Source organism: Melospiza georgiana, chromosome 6 (genome assembly GCF_028018845.1).
Source record: "Melospiza georgiana isolate bMelGeo1 chromosome 6, bMelGeo1.pri, whole genome shotgun sequence".
Taxonomy (NCBI): Eukaryota; Metazoa; Chordata; class Aves; order Passeriformes; family Passerellidae; genus Melospiza; species Melospiza georgiana.
In genome coordinates, this window is record NC_080435.1 from 33,485,309 (window position 1) to 33,502,600 (window position 17,292).

The 17,292-nt window shown below is 42.1% G+C and overlaps 1 protein-coding gene across 1 annotated transcript in view; it reads right to left on the bottom strand.

Moving 5' to 3' along the window:
- SPRED1 (sprouty related EVH1 domain containing 1) overlaps positions 1–10,539 on the bottom strand; it is a 61,279-nt gene extending 50,740 nt beyond the window's left edge. The window contains exon 1 of the mRNA XM_058026005.1: positions 9,868–10,539. Within this exon, the coding sequence (XP_057881988.1) occupies positions 9,868–9,896 (29 nt within the window). The 5' untranslated portion in view covers positions 9,897–10,539. The remainder of the gene's footprint in view (positions 1–9,867) is intronic.
- Between the last annotated feature and the right edge of the window lie 6,753 nt (positions 10,540–17,292).

Sequence of the window (17,292 nt, forward strand, 5' to 3'; positions counted from 1 at the left end):
CCAGAACAAGGAAAATAAAAGGCCTTCACAGGAAATTACACTATACTAAAGTACAGCACTCTAAATTCACCTGCTCTAGAATAGCTTCCTTGAATAGACCAGTTCTTCATCCAGAATTCAACTAACAGATGAAGAAGAGCTCATGTTTTCTACCCTGCTTCAGGGCAATTAATGTGGACGTGTCCTCCTTGGGCAGGATTTGCTGACAGCCATGACTGAGAAATGAAAGCTTGTGAATTCATGCATCGTCAGCCCAGGTAGTTTGAGGAAAAGCAAAATGAGGTTTGTGTCAGTGACAAACACACACTTGCCCAAGCATCTCCTTTACACTACGCAGAACACCCTAAGTATACGACAGAAGGTACTTAAAAGTATTTGACAAGGCAAGACTACTTCACCTTCTAAAACCATTAGCAAAAAGTCATCTTTGTCCCTCAGACAACCTGAAAGCAGGGAAGCAGGTAATCCCACAACAAGATTCCCTCAGCCTGCCTGCAGCTCAGAGGCTGGGGTGCAGGTATGGTCACAGACTCAGTTTGCCATGTCCCAGGCAGATGCTTAACTGATTTCTGCAAATCCTCCATTACCTAACTCGGGTTGTTAACATGCACGATTCTTCTGCATCACCATAGTAACAAAGCACGTACATTTTAAGGTGCATATGGGGGCTCTTCTAGAGGATGTGTCAAGTTGAATACATCTAAGACAATATAAGATATTTTAAGCTAGCCCCGTTCAGTACAGAAACAGAAAGCATGAAAGTACTGTGCTAGAGATTTTCACAAGACTGCTCAAGCAGTGGTTACACATCCATTAAAAAAGTTTTCTGGAGGCTAAAAGAAGTAGAAGATGAAGAAAGATTCTGTCAAGACACTTATGGGTCTTAATGCATTAAAACAACTGTGCAATTAATAATGGCCTGATTTACACACACTAATTTCTTTGGGAACCACAAAGCACAACATAGTAAAAGATCTTATGAACACAGTTTACCTGCAAGTTTCCCCACTCACCCTATGCCTCCAGAAAGCAGTAAAAAAGATCCAGATAGAAAACATACTTACTCTTCTTTTACTCATTAGGAAATGACAAGCAACAGGCACTTTCATGTCAATGTGAGTGCCAAGTACCTTGAGCTTACAAGGTACTGAACTATGACACCATTCCTGTAGGATACAGGAGGGACACCACAGAAAACCCAGGCTTAATGGCACCCCTTACATTAGGTGGCCCCACAGCAAATAAGCCCATACATTGATAACAGTGTCACGGCCACTCTGTGACTTGCCACATTGAGATGCATGCATCAAGTGTGCATGACTCCTCATAGCAGACACCACTACTGCCTTAAAGAACCAAACCAAAATAACGTTCAACAAGGCAAATGTATTATTCCTCAAATAAACCTCTCAAAAAGTTAGAGAGAGGCTCTGAACTGGGGGGAAAAAAACCCCAACACTAAAACCCTGCCTTTCAGGTAATGATTAAGAAAATCACATTAGCAGAAAGAATGTAAGAAACAGCATGCTACAAGTCTGGATGCAATTACAGTGATATTACCAACATTTGAAATGCTCACATAGTTGAAATCTGAAGATTAAAGACTAAAATCAGACCAAACTCAAGAAACAAATCAAACAAAAAAACCCTAACAAATCTGTCAGAATATCGCTTTATTTTTCAATATTAGTATTAATAGAATTTTAATGCTTACTAAGATGCAGTCTTCAATTACACAGAACCACCCGTGCATGACCAGAAGACAAAATATTCCTCCCTGGCACAGAAGAAGTAAATTAGACAAGCGGTTGAAAAAAAAGAGAATTGGTCATTTCCTAATATTGAAGGTTTGAGAGCAGAACCCAGGCAACCTGATTACAACTGTGTATCTGTCTTATTACCAAAATCATCAAAATTCATGCATGCTGGCCACATGGATTTTATTTGCACAAAAAATTCTCAGTTCTCAAACACAAAAATTCTCAAACATTTAATTTTACAATTTTGCATTCCCTTGGCATGCTCATTACGTACAATTGGTACCAGCAACCAATTTCTTCTTAAAAATCTTTTGATATTAGAGACAGCAATGCCAAAGTTATTTTGCATCAGTAGCACAGATCAGTATCATTTGAATCACAAGTGGAACTTGTAATGAGATAGTTAACAGCCCCCTGAAGAGAGCACAAACATACCTATCTGAAGTCTATCCTGCTATATGAAACTTCCAAATTACTGTTGGCCCTAAAGCAAGCAAAGACCAGTGATTATCAACAATAACTAGTGCTTACAGACATACAGCTTTGTTACATAAGGTCAGCCCCATACATAGATTAAAAATCCCCTCAGGATTTCCCATTTTAAATGTATAAATCTCATCTCTAAATCCTGAATTAGCTTCTTTACACCTTTTAAAAATGTATTCCTGTTCAATGTTCAACATGTATCAGCCTCAACCACAGGCCTCATATTAAGACATGCTGTACTGGGATCCAGAACAAGCACACCATGCACAGGAAGGAATACCCAGGGCTCAGAATACTTTAGCATATCTGAAAGGTTAAAAAGTTTCTAAGAAGCTACATAAAAATTCCTAAATCCGAGCAGGCGCAGTACTCCCACCTTTCACTAACCTTACTTAATCCTTTCAAAAAAGGCTAAGGAGAGAGAAATCTCTTCTGCCCCCAAGGTTTATACCACTTCACCAAAACAGTTCTGCACAATTTCTGAAGGAATAAAAGCTCCTGGCAGGAATCCTCACTGACAGCTACATCTTACCATTCTGGAGTTATTTAGGGAAGACAGTCAGTTCCAGTAACAATTTTTAATAAACTTGGCACTAGATTTCAGTAATTGTTTCATTAATTAAATTTTTGATGCATCTTGTTGGTACGTACGTTTGTTGACAACATTCGACTTTACTTAAAGCTGAAATAAATCAGTTTCATTTTTGCTTTGACAAACTTCAGTATCTCAACTAACCAGCAGGAGTCAAAGAAAAAGGGTGATTGTTAACAGTCATCAGATCATCATGGGGAAAGCCTATTCACTTATTGCTGTTTTTCTGGAGGTTTTTAAAAACAACTCAAAAAACCCCCAACTCTTCTGTAGACTTTAATGACACCTGCTCTTGCAAACCACTCTATGTCACTATGTCTGTAAGCACTAGTTATTGTCAAAAACTGGCTCACCAAACCATTCAAGCCAAGCATTTGGGCCACAGAATTCCTTCTGGCATTCTGAACAGGCGAGTGTTAAACTTGCTTTAACAGAATTAGACTTCCTTACATAATTAAAACATTATGAACAGTGGTATGAATACATATGGAAGGGGGGAAGAAGAAACAGATGCCATATCACCTAATTTTTAAAATGGTTTAGATGTTTCAATTATACACATTTGGTGAATTCTTGCATAGTGTACACATGAAAAACACTTCTTCTGAATGGAAGTTTGGTATCACACAGCAGTGCAGAATGGAACACACTAACTGAGGAAGTTTCTACAGCCTGTTTTCCCTGTTTGAATTATTTAGTGTCATATGACATTGAGTTCTTACAGAGAAAAATGCTTGTGAGTGATTTCCTTTCACAGATAGATTAATTTACTGTCATTATACTGGGACAAAATTAACAATAGTAATAATAATAATAGTATCATCACCATCATCTGTTTTCCCCACCTTAAGTGGAGCATTGGGAGTTAGGGCCTGTGTGTAGCAAGTGAATAGTTATTTAATCAGAACCACACTTATAAACAAATTCTAGCACTCAGAGCACTTAAATGCAAATTTTTTGTCCCTTAGCATATTTAAAGACTTGTAGGTCGCTTGGTTTTCTTCTTTTTCTTGTTCCTATGTAGGACAAAATTAAAATAAAGCAATGAATATAGACAAATTAGTATATATTTTTAAACAAATTGATATCACAGATACCAGCATGAACATTACTATAAAGCTTGAAAATATTAGAAAATACAGGCACTTAAAATGTCTGCTTACTTTATGCAAGTGTAAGTGCTGTTCAATACCACTGCAGTCTTATAGATTGATTCTTATTACAACTTTCAGGTAGGAGAGGTACTGTGTTTATGCTAGTATGACACACCATAAAATATTTTACTATATACATAATGTTATCACTTTATGAATGAGAAAAACCACAGGGAATAATGACAGCCAACAGATTTTACTAGAGGATAGTCTAAGCATTAACAAAAAAAAAAAATCTTCACTTACAGAGTACAGAAAACCAAGCACAACAGAAGTATGTATTGCTATTGTCTTAAACCTAGAAATAGATGGCAATACACAAGAGCATTCAGTCCTCTTCCTTTCACCAAAAAATAAGCATTGCTGAAGATAAGGGACACACCTAACAAAGTATTAAAAAGCATAAAAAAAAGTTTCAAATGTGTTTACACCTTATTGAATTTTAATTTGGAAACTCTGTAGCACGTTAGTTGCCCAAAATTAAACAGATACAAAACAATGGAAAACGCTTTCAGAAAGAGATATTAATATTTTCAAGGGAGAAGGGAAGAACAAACTTTATATTTTTAGGGAACATGAAATTTCTGTTTGCAATCAATTCTAGCCATTCAATAACCGTGCTAGCTTAAATTTACTTGCTGAAGTGTTGTTGCACACTAGAACAGGAAAAAGAGAAAGACATTTCCTTCCTAAAGCAGCCATACAGAAACCGGGATCCTGAACAATATGGCAACTTCCAGACATCTTTCATACTCTTCTGAGTAACGTGGGACATGTTCTAACTGAGGAAGAAGAGCAGAAGGGAGAAAGCATTTAACATTTGAACAACAGCATTTAAGACAACACACACTCTATGTCATATCCTAGTCACTCTTTTGGAATCAGTGGAACAAAAACCAAAAAACACAAAATTATTTCCTTTGTCTCCTTTTTAAACTTGTGCTAATACTCTGAAGAGTATTTTTTATTTCTAGTATTTGTCACAACCCCATTAAATCATCACCTATACACGAAATTTCTCCAGATATACACAAGAATGAGTAAATAACAAACAAAATTGCCAGCATTTACCCCCAAATGTACCAGGATTGCCCTCAGCTTTAATCCTGTGACTTCTGATCCTGTCAGGATATATTCTTTTCAAGAAACATCTTTACTTTTAAAAATCACACTGATGTCCTCACAGCCACTTTAACACATCAAGAGCATTACATTTTAAATGAACAAAGGGAAACACTCGGCATTCTTGAATTCAAACATTATTGCTGGCTCCAGTTACTGAAACATCCAAAAGCATTTTTCTGCAATATCACAGTAATCAAGGACTGTTGCTAGGGTGAACCTTTTTTTGAAAGAAAAAAGTAAAAATACCCATCCCCCCCCAACTGACTCTCAGATTATGTAACATGTAAATTCAGTTTCACCTTCAAAATAGTGTCATACAATATAAAGCCAAACAGACAGCAAGAAACATTTCATAAGACTGGAAAAGCCTCCCAAGGACTCTATAAGCAACCTTCCCTCAAATGAAAGCATATCAGAATTGCAATGATTTAATATAATCAATTGGGTTAGAAAATCCTTTCCTTAAAATAAAAAAAAATAGTTCTATTTACAAATTCCTTTCATTAAGGGATGAAGAATTTCAGAGTCTATATATGCCCTGAACTGCAGAAAGAAATTTAGCCTGCCAAAAAGTGTTAAAAACCTCCGAGAAGTAATAAGCCCAAATTAATAGGCATTACTTTCTGTGATACAATTTCACATTCAGCTTTCAGTTATCTAGGCTTGTAAGACAAATTTAATACAAGTCTGAAGTACAAATGAAGTACAAACAGTATTTTCATATATATTAAAGGAAGACATGAATAAATACATTATTTAAAATTTTTGTTCACCTTTACTTTTTCAAATCTGCACTTGAGGATGTTTACAGCACCATAACCTGATGTTGTTAAGCACACAGCATTAGAATGTAGTGTGTTTAATTTACAAGCTCTTTAATTAAATTATCTATGAAAATTAGTATATTTATGTGGTAAAACAATCAGCATGTGACAGTCTGAATCTGTAAAAAATACAATATGTAAAAGCAACTCTAAACATGATTCGAGAGCAGTAGCATTCCCTGAAATAAAAGCGGCCACCTGCAATAGAGAGGAAAGTAAACAAGGCACTAAAGCAGTGCTGCTACTTTTCGATTGCAGCAACTACGACTCCATCTTAAGCCTGTCATCATTCACCCCTGCTGAATGAGGGCTACACAGCACAACAACCATTCTGCTTTCCCTAACATGGAAATTCAGTCACATTTCTAGACAGCAATTAAAACCTGCTACCAAAAGAGAAATTTGGAATAGTGCTCACTGACATGACTCCTGCAACATTATTATATTCAGTTGCATGAGCAGCAATTTGACCCATGAGTTCAAAATTCTAATTCCTTAATTTAAAAACTGATTGGCTTTGGGAATATATTGTGTTGATGCTGACCACCCTGACTGCAAAACATCACTGAGGAAGAAAAAGAATAAAATTATCTGGAGGTATAGAAATACTTTCATTTAACTAATACCTAAGTGAAAAATACAATAACAACATTACAAGAACAATGTAAAAATCACCAATGAAGACTCATCTGTAGTAATCACAATGTTATAAGGCTGCCTTCCATATGTTCATGATCGAGAAGAAACCCAGTAGTCCTTAATGTAGCTTCTTAATTAATCTTTCTCACCACCACTGAGAGTTTATTGTTAGCTGAGGTCAAACTCCAGACACCACAAATATTTATATCTAACTTTGTAAAATGTAGTTTTATAAACAAAGACTAATGCTCAATCACCAGAATATTCCTGGTAGCTACAATGACACAAAATGCATTGCAAAGTACCCGTATTTACTCTTACATGCCGAAAGGTCTGTTAATGAACTCAAGGCCATTGATGCCATCAGTTCTACTGATAAAATTAAACACAGTGAACTCCTAATATATGAATTTCAATTTGTACATCTGTCTTATTTTCACTAACAGTTCATCTGGAATTTCAATCATATTGCCCAGCCATTTGAAGTGACACACTTGTGCTATGTGCAAAAGCAACCAGAGAGAAATTATGACTCTGGCCACACCAAAAATGCTGTCAAAAAAAGCAAAGCAACTGAGAAATATTTTTCTTATTTTATTTCTAATATTTAAATACATGAAGTAAAAAAAAAGCAAACAAACAAAATCCCTTGTGTATTTTTTAAGAAAAAGCATCGTTTATAGTGCTTTGTAAAGGTATTTATATAAGAACACATTTAGTCCTATAGCACCATTGAAAAAACTCAAAGCAAATACGGTATATGAGCTTTCCTTCCTTGTATAAAGTAAAGATTAGTAATATTCCACATATTCTCTTAGGCTGTACTAACAACAAGCCTCCTCCACTCCATGGATATATAATTAAAGATCATCTCAGTGTAATTTGTTAAGATAATGAAAAAGCATACTCATGAGCAATGAACATCACCATTTTAACGCTGGGAACCACAAAACAGTTACATCAGAAAAATACACTGCCTGTTCTGGGGATTCTTCATCAGTAAATTTCACTGTGGGTTTTTTTAAATTTCAATAGATTTAAAATCAAAGATAATACATTGCCCTCTAAACAATTTATGCCATATTAAAAGCATTCCTGGTATTCTGATATTTCAGAGGTCTCTTTAGCCACAGCATAGGTTAAGGAGAAACTACAATTGCTAATCTGCTGTAAAATTCTCAGAGTAAACAGACAGAAAAATAAATTGCAATGTTGATTTCTATCAATTTAGCTGTTTTCACTGTCACCTGTATTTTATAATAGGCAACATTTTCAGATGTCTCATTAGGTATGACTGCCTTCTTTCTGCACCATGTTGATCTCTTGCAGATGTAAGGCTATATCAATAAAATGTAAATTACTCCAAATGGATTAATACCCTGTCTCGAAAATGCATTCATAATAATGAATTTGATTTTCAGTATTCTATTTTTGACTCTATTCATGAAGGGGAAAATATTTCAACATTTTATGAATAAAACTCTTCCTAGTTTAAATGTAAGATGGTACAGCGAGAAGGTACTGATTAATTCATGCTCCTTTATAGGAAAAGGATAAACATAAACCATAAAAATAAGCCTTTCTCGTCCCTCCACATCTCCCTTTACAGCGACTTCCCATGCTCGCAGCCATAAGCCCTCTTCCTGCTGCCCTCTCCGATAAACCTGCCGGCCTGGCTGTCTCTCCCTTCCCGTGCAGGTCTGATCTGCGAGGCTGCTGAATGCAGACACTGTACTGCACTGTGAATGGACAGCCAGGTATTTTATGAATGGAGCTGATCACGTGCTCCCAGCACCTCCCCGAGCTGATATTTCCCACATAACTGTGTCAACAAGCAGCGAACAGCACATATTAATACAGCAGGTCCTGGAGACCTTCCGCCGCCGGCCGCGGGCCGCAGGCCGGCCCTCAGCCCGGGAGCAGCCGCTTCGTGCGCTCCGCAGGGCAGGTTCCGCCGCAGGTCAGCGGCGGTGACAGCAATTCTTTTTTCGCAATTTTTTTTTTTTTTTATGAATGGAGATTGTGGTATGCAAATGAGAGCGATTCACAAAAAAAAAGGAAACATGGCGGCGGCGGCCCCGGCTCCCGGCCCCGCGGGCGCCGCGGCGGCTCCCCCCGGCCCGCTCAGCGCCGCGGGCGGCAGCGCCCGAGCCCCGACGGGCTCCGCTCCCCGCGGGGCCCCCGCGGCCTCCCCGGGGACCCGAACGCCGCGTTCGGGGAGCTCACGGGAAGGTGCGCAGGCTTGGCTCGGAAGGCGGCAGTGAAATGGGAAATCCATCTTTCCTGCCGGAGGAACCCCGTCCGCACCCTGCCTGTCAGCTCGGCTGCTCCCCGGCCGCTCACCGCTACCTACAGATACAATGGGCGCCGCGCTCCCTCCCCACCGCCATGGCCGCGGCCGTCACCGCATCATTCATAAAATCAGACCGAGCAAACACCGACATCGCAAATCGTAACGCTGCGGCTCGGAGACCGCAGCAATCAACTTTAAACTTCCCGATCACAAGAAAAGTTTCAAAATACTTTATATTCCTGTTTCAACGCCATAAAGAACTCAGATGTTTTCTGACAAACATTTACCGCCTCCGACCCAAATGTATTTCAAAGACTGATTACATGCAAGGGAATACAGCCGCACAGACACACAATCTCCTCTGAATTTCCTCCAAACCAGTCACAGCAAAAATATTAAGAGATCCTTGAACTATCCCTTTCCTCTCTGGGGGTGGGGAGGGGGGAAGGGAAGGGGGAAAAAGTCCCAAGTGCTCATTAAAAAAAAAAAAAAAAAAAAAAAAAAAAAAAAAAGAAAGGGAAAAAAGGGCTTTAGGGTAGGTTTAAGCTGTATTTACACGGACTGACTCATCCAATTAAAATTCAGGAGCAGTTTCCTGCAGGATGAAGCTCCCACACACTAGTTTCCATGTGAAATATCTACAAGTAACAGGATTTTTTCGGAGGTAGTACGTGCCGACACCTCTCTGGGCATTTCAGACCCATCCTCCCCCTCCAAGACACCATCGTTACCTGCACCGTTTTCTGCCGGGCTTTACCTAAACCAAGCTTTTCCGGCCGGCGGCTCGCAGCCCTTCCAAACCAAGCTCCTTCACAAAGAGGGAGCTTCTGGGCTTCCATGTACGCGAGCAGAAATGCGCAGTCCGCGCAGGGGGAGGACAGCACCCGTACGTGCGCGGGCAAAGGCCCCGCGGGGCGCGGAGCCGAAGGGACGCGTCGAGCCCCATCCCCATTCCGATCCCGGGGCGGAGGGGAGGGGGAGCGGGGCCACTTACTCGTTAGAAGTCGCCGTCTCTTCGCTCATTTTCTCCTCACCACGATCCGACAGGCACACGGAGCAGCACCGACGCAGCCAGGGCGCAGCCAGAACTCACCAGAAACTTCACCATTGTTACCCCCGGTCTGCCGCCCCCGGCCAGGGCACGGGCCGTGCGGTGAGTAAGGGAGAGGGGCGGGGGGAAGGAGTAGGAGAGCGGTCTTTATCCTGGAAACCCGAAATCCTGACGTCCGGCGGTGCAGCGTATTTCCCCTGTCTTTGGAGACGATGATGATGGTGGTGATGGTGAAGCAAACAGAAGCAAAACCCACGGATCTTCTGATATCGAGCTGCTCCCGGTTAGAGGGGGATAGAGTTGTGGAGACAAGGGAGGGCTCCCCGCCGCAAAAAGCTGCACCGCACCGTCCTCCCGCTGCAGCTCATCTCCCGCTGCAGCCGCCTTCGCTGCTGCCCTCCTCCTCCTCCTTCTTCTCCTCCTCCTCCTCCTCCTGCTGCTGCTGCTCGGCCGCCTCCCTCCCTGCCCGCCCGCCTCCCGCGCACAGCCGGGGCAGGCGGCGGCAGAAATTCCTCCAGACACCGGAGCCGCCACAGGCCGGGGCAGGCGGGGAGGGACGGGGAAAAGGGGGGCAGAGAGGTTCGACGAAGATCTCCCACCCCCTCCAAAGCGACGTCGAGCACTGCGGAGGGAGGACGCGCCGGCCCGAAGGAGAAGGCTGGCGACGGGGGGAGGGAGGCGTTTTAAACCAGCCTGGGGGTGGGAAGGGGGGGGGACGGCGGAGAGCGAGGATGCGTCACGGCTGTTTGTGTGAGGAGAGGCGCGGGGAGGGAGGGGGAGCAGAGCTCCCAGGGCGAGAGAGGAGCTCTCGGCTGCAGGATGAGGAGGAGAGGAGGAAGAAAGCCCGCGGGGAAGTTCAGCGGCGGCGCTTCCTCCCCGGCAACAACTCCATTAGCGGCCGCCGCCGCCTCGGCTCCTCGCGGCCACCCCCGCCTCCTCCTCACAGGAAAACTGGGCGGAAGCGTTGACTTCAGGCTCCTTCCGCCGCCACAGCTTGATCCAAAATAACCACGGGGGAAAGGAGGCGGGAGAGGAGGGAAGAGCGAGGGGAGGAAAGTAATCCCCTTGACCCGCGCCCGCCACCGGACGGGCTCGCGCCGCCGCCCTCCCCGCAGCGCCCGGCGCTGCCCGACGCTCGAGTTTCCTGAAAGTAGTTCCCTCCCCCTGGCGCTGCCTCACGCGCTTCCCGGGGAGCCGCCGCACACGCACGCACGGCGCCGCGGAGGGATACGCGGGCTGCCCGCTGCCGCGCTCCTTCCTGCTCCGAGGGCGCGGGGCCGCCGCTCCCGGGCCCCGCCGGCCCCGGCGCGCCGGGCGGTTCGTGCTGGAAGCGGGGCCGCGCAGACCCCCGGGGCAGCTGCCGCGGGCCGGGGAGGGCCTCCCGAGAGTGGGGGGACGAAGCGGGCCGCCGGTGGCGAAGGGCCCGGCTCAGGCTGGGGGCTCGGGGCAGGCGCGGCTGAGCGTCGGAGTCTCCGCCTGCGGGCTGGGCTCCCACTCTTTGACTACTTTTTAAAGCCGGAGTGAACGTAGCCGCGAAAGTGCGGCCGTCTCTGGAGAGCGCGGGGGACTTGGTGAAGCGGGACCCCCTGGCCGATGGGTGCTCCCGGAGCGCCCGCCCTCAGCCCCCGGGTCCCGCTGGCGGGGAGCGGCTGCCCCGGCGAGCCGGGGGAGCGGTGTCGGCAGCCCGGGCTGCGCCGCCCCGGCCGTACCGTGCGATGCTGTGCCAGTGTCCTCTCCGGGGACCTGGAAAAGCGGAGCCCTTTTGTAATTATTTCCGTAACTGAGGTTCTGAGGCAGTGACGGCACGGGAGGGTTTGTGTAAGTTCGAGTTGTCCCTTTTTCTAAATGCATGCTGGCATGGAAGCATTTGTAGTTGATTTAAGTAAAGCAGTGAAATCAAGAAGCAGCAGCAACCAAATCCCTATTCAGGAACTTACATTGTAAATGTGCCGCTTGATCTGATGAAAAAGTGGAGCAGAGCTGCAAACCCGGAGGACTCAAAAATCATGAGTCAGACCATCAAGTAAATTAAGTTATAATAAAAGATTATACTGTGGTTTTGTCTGTCGGTTGGATTTTTATTTCTTCCTTCTTAGTCTTTGTATGCATACTTGCCAACTGATATATTTCATTGTCCAAACTTCATGGAGAACCCAAAGCATAGTGCTGCTGCTGCTGCTGTAAGACTTTCCCAATACACATTCCATTATCCCAGGCTTCCTGTGTTCTTCCTCACTTTTTCACAGCTGCTCTCTAAGAGCCTTCTCTGTCAGTTGTGATCCCATTTCATTTTTTCCTGTAGCTGAGATTATTTTCCCCTACTCTGGTGGTACTATAGGAGTGGCAATGACCTCCTCTCTCTTTCTGTTTGAAAAGGATGGGGCAAGCTCCGCTGGCAATAATAATGTGTCTGATTCCCACACTCCGGTTTGACTTTTTCCCAAGAGAGAGAGACAGGAACATGGGAAATCGGGAGGACTTCTCACCATTTCAAGGGAATCTGGAGTGCCTCACATCACTGAACGCCAGACTATAAACTTGCATCATTTGTTTGAATTCCCAGAAGCAGGGCAGTATTGCATTTGTGAAGCATATTTGTTAAGGAAATAATTCATTTTCACTAAACTAAAACATAGTTTTAGTCAGATTTTTATTTTGGTTACTTAGAGCATTGTAAACAAAATCTGTTTTTATCTTACCTAGAAGTCAAGGAAAGGCATGTTGCATTTCTAGATACTTTATGTTGCAATGTTCCTAGAAATTGAAATTCCATGTTTCTATAAAAGGGTTCTACCATAAACTTAATGGTGCAATTACAGTGAACTGTTATCATACTTTCTCTGATAAAGACACTAACATGTTTCAAGCAGCACACATCTCAAATCTGCAATATTAAAATTTGCTTCTTTATCCAGGAGGCTTTGGGGGGGAAATTTCCAATTGCTTTGTAAATTTTGTTCTTTTTTCGGGAGAGTACATTCAAAAATGGAAGTTATTCATGCCACAACCTCATCCAGATACTAAAAATACTTTACAAACCCACTTTTATATAATTTTACACTTCACATGAAAAGTGTTTAAAACTTAGCTGTGGGTATAATATTCTACTTAGCAATAAGAATCCTTTCAGAGAACTTCCTGTCTTGTGACTGGCAAGATAATGTGACTTCTTGCTAATTTATTTCTCATTTTCTTTTGGCTTTAAAGTTGAAATACTTAACATTCTGTAAGTTGTTGTTTTGATTAAGATAAGTCAATTAACATGATTTTGTGCAGGGAAGCTTAAGAATAGTTCATTTTGTCAGATGGTGGTCTAGCTCTATTCACTGCATCTGAAGAATGAGATACAATGCTGTCAAAATCATTAATCTAGGTGTGCGCGTTTCATGCTAATTCTTTAAATATATTTAATACTAAAATTATTTTCATAGCAGCAATTCAATAAAATGAACTGGTTTTTAATATACCACAAATAATTTCAAATAATTTCTGTCTTCTTAAAGTTTTCATGAGTTTCTTTGTTAAGATTAAAATGTGTATTCAGTTGTCAACTGAAAAATGTGAGACTCATCCTGGGCTTCTATTTTTCTGTGTGGAGGCAGTGAGGGGAGAAGGACCCACTGCTTCTTCACATGTTGGTAGGTCCTTCAACTGCTGCAGGCAGTCTCATGCAGAGGTCTTGCAAGCAGTTTCCCTCCCCTCACCTGAGTATCCTAAAGAGGACAGAAAATCTGCTCTGATTTGTGTCTTGATTCTGAAATCCTGTTTGTTTGTGTTCCTGTCCAGGTCAGAAAGCTTGAAGAACACAGTCCTGGAGTACTGGTGTTATTTTGCTGAGCAGCAGCTGGTTTCAGGGCTTTCCACATCCAATTCTTTTGAGCAGAATTAAGTGAACAAGTGTTTTCAATGCAAATGGTTTGTTTCTGTAGTATGTGAGTCCTACCTGTGCAAACAAGGCAGAGGCAAATTAGGCATTTATGTCACCATTCAGACACCTCAAACAATTTCTACTTTTTGTTCCAACCACCACATGTTTTGGGGCCTTGTCTTTGTAAATTCTGTGCTTCTGCTTTGTGTTGTTAGAATCTGGACCACTTAAGTCTTCTGAGTTGAAATTTGGCCACCTTCTCTATGCCTTGGAAAAGTTACCTCTAAAAAGGAAAGCTTCTGTTACTCTATTCACTAGAGCTGCTGAAATGTACTCACTTTTTGGTGTGGGTACACAGGTGACTCCTTAGCTAGAGACAAGATATGCTCAGTATAGAAAACGGCAAGTGAGGTTAAAATCATTATTTTTATGTTGCATTTGATGTTTTGCTATATCAAACACCTCTTAAATCGCCCTTTACAAAAACTAATTTATATGTCAATGCCATTGCTCTGCTGTAGCATTTTCATAGCTGTGGCACTTTTGAAATGAGAACTGGGGAGGCAACTGTTACTGCTAAACCAAAATGAAGGAGATACTTGTTATTAGGAAGCCATATAACATACAAGAAATCTGTGTAAGTGTAGTGGATGACCCTTGCTGGACACCAGGCACCCACCAGAGCGTCCCTGTCACTCCCCTCTGCCACTGGACTGGGGAGAGAAAACATAACTGAAGGTTTGTGCATTGCCATAAGGTCCAGCAGAGAGATCACTCACCAAATACCATCATGGGCAAAACATGTAGCAAGCATAAACATTTGGCCCAGTCTTTTGGTTCACCATTCCTTGAAACAGTTTCACGTGTGTGACACCTCTGATGAAAGAGGTGGTTAGGAGTGGCCATGGAGTATAGCAGGACTCTTGAGTCTGTGGCAGAAGAATTATATTTAGATGTATTATGGAGGTTAGGTTGCATAATTCTGATCTGCATGGCATTCACATCTTAAAATCCATAATAGGATCAGTGGAAGTTAAGTAATGCAATCCAGATTAGTCAGTCATTGCAGAACTTAAGTGACCAATTCATAGCTCTAAGTCCTAAATATGAAAGTTTTGAAATCTGCCTCCACAAAACACCATGATGCTTATGTATGTTTGTATACAGATGCTAATGATACATTTACAAAAAAAAAAAAAAAAGAAGGTTAGATGGATGTTCTGCCATTTTGAAGAAAATTATTAGAGGTCATTTGGGAATTGCTTCTGCAGTAGCTTTCATTCACAATCCTAGTGTGAGATAAAACACTGGGTGGTCATTACACGTCTTAATAAGGATTTAGCTAAACCTAGCTGATTAAATCTATATTAGTATATCAGCAAAATCAGATTTTGTTAAGTTCTAAACAGGAATCCTGTTACTGCACATGGCATGAAAAACTTATTTGTTCTACTGATGCTACTGGCTCAAAAAATGTTTTCCAGCAAGATACAATACAATGTTAGGATCAAATCCTTATCAATTCTAATGTATTTGAAATGGATCTAACTCATCAGAATATGAAGGTTTCATAAATTATTCCAGTTGATGATTTGCAGTAACCCAGAACAATCTGGATAGAAATTACTGCTTTGTGTTGGAAAGATGGAGACCCAGGTGGGAGGATGGGGAACTCATCTTGTGATGTTGATGTGGCAGATGTGATTTGTGCACAGCAGTTGCAGTGGTGGTCTGTGATATCAGTTGTTCAGAAAGTTTATTCTGTCCTTTTGGAGCATGCTTGCAGGGTGCTTTGGGATTAGTATATGTTTGATTTTGGTGATATTTTACATGCTTTAAGGTAAGGCCAGTTAGGACAGCATTGCTACTGAAGCAATCAACCTCACCTTCCTCCTACTCTGTTCCCTTCCCTATGTGGCACCTTAGGTGGCCCAAATATTTGTGTGTTGGGCAATGTACTTCACTGGGATGATCACTTAGATTAAAACTAGTGTGGGAAAACCACCCTGATTGGTCTTTCAGTATTTCCAGCTAACCATATGACTAGACACATGCTTACACAAGAATGGATAACGTGGAGAGGGGAGGAAGAAGATGGTGACAGTGCAAAACTGCTTTTTATGGAGGCAGTGGTGAGTTGTGCCAACCTAAAGTGTGGCTTGGTACAAAAATTTGGGTAAATCCAAGGAAGAAAACTGACTATTTAAGTACACTGCAATCTCTTTTGTTCACAAATCGTTATGCTAAGAAGTAATTATTCTGTGAAGAACATGCTAAAGTCTTACTTAGAATATTGTTCTTAATTTAATATAAGCTCTCATGTGATTCTTCTTTTTCTTTTGCTTTTTGACTTGTTAGGATCAATAGTCACCTAGAAAATCAGTTCTCAGGATCCTCCAAAGGGAAAGCCCCAAATATATTCAGAAATTACAGTGGTACCTGCTGGCCAGCAGCTGCGGACAGATTAATTGCAGTCATTTCAGCCCATATGAAATAGAAACAGGAGACACATTTCTGTGCCATATGCAGAAATGCCCTATCTAGGGGAAACTGTGGCCTAATGCACTGAACACAGGATCAGCAGTCTTGGTTCTCCTCCCAGCCCTGCAACCCTGTTTTGTGCAGTCTTTGGCATTTAAAAATTCATTTAAAATATTTCCAGGGTATGATGTGATGGAGCAAGAACTTGCAATGTAGTTGAAGAGATTTCAGTTGAGATGCTGTGGTCAGTTTTATGCAGACTTTTAATTAATTTCAGGGCACAGATGGGTAAGTTTCAACTTACCACTGCAGGGAGTTCAAGCAGACCTGGTTTTTTTAGTAAAATGAACAAGGAGCATTTGCACTACCATTTGATATGTTCAGTCATGAGGAAGTAAGTTCCTCCATCACTTGACTTCCATGGGAGGATAATTCTTATTCCGCCCTGATTTCTCTCACTTCTAAAAATGAGAATGGAAATATCCACTCTATTTTTAAGAGTCCCTCAGATATGCAAACATATAACTCTCTCAAGCTCTTCTGGTCTGATAGAAGCAGGAAGAAATCAGGAATGGATAAACAAGATCTGAATGGAGTGTTGACTCAAGTGCAAGTGAATGTTGCACATAGTCTTTGCTTTAGAAAATAGACTGCACAGTGACAGGATAGCAGAGGGGGAACTTGCCTTGTACCACTATAGGTGCCCAGTTGCTCCAATATCTTCTTCCACCATGCTTATTTTTGCCACTTCATCAAAATAATTTAGTTTAAAAGAATGTTAAACCCAGAGATTTTCTGCACTGTACTTGTTTATTTTCCTACAAATGGTCTTGTGCTGGAAACCAATGTGATGACTACTCTGTGTGCCCTTATTTCTGTAAGCCATATAGAGTTGAGCTAAATTAACTAAGGACATGATTGTGCTATCAAACAAATTCATTTTGATCATTACATATGCATGTTGCCTCTTGGAGAAAAGTTTAACCTGGAGAAGTATAACAAAAATCTAAAACACCAAT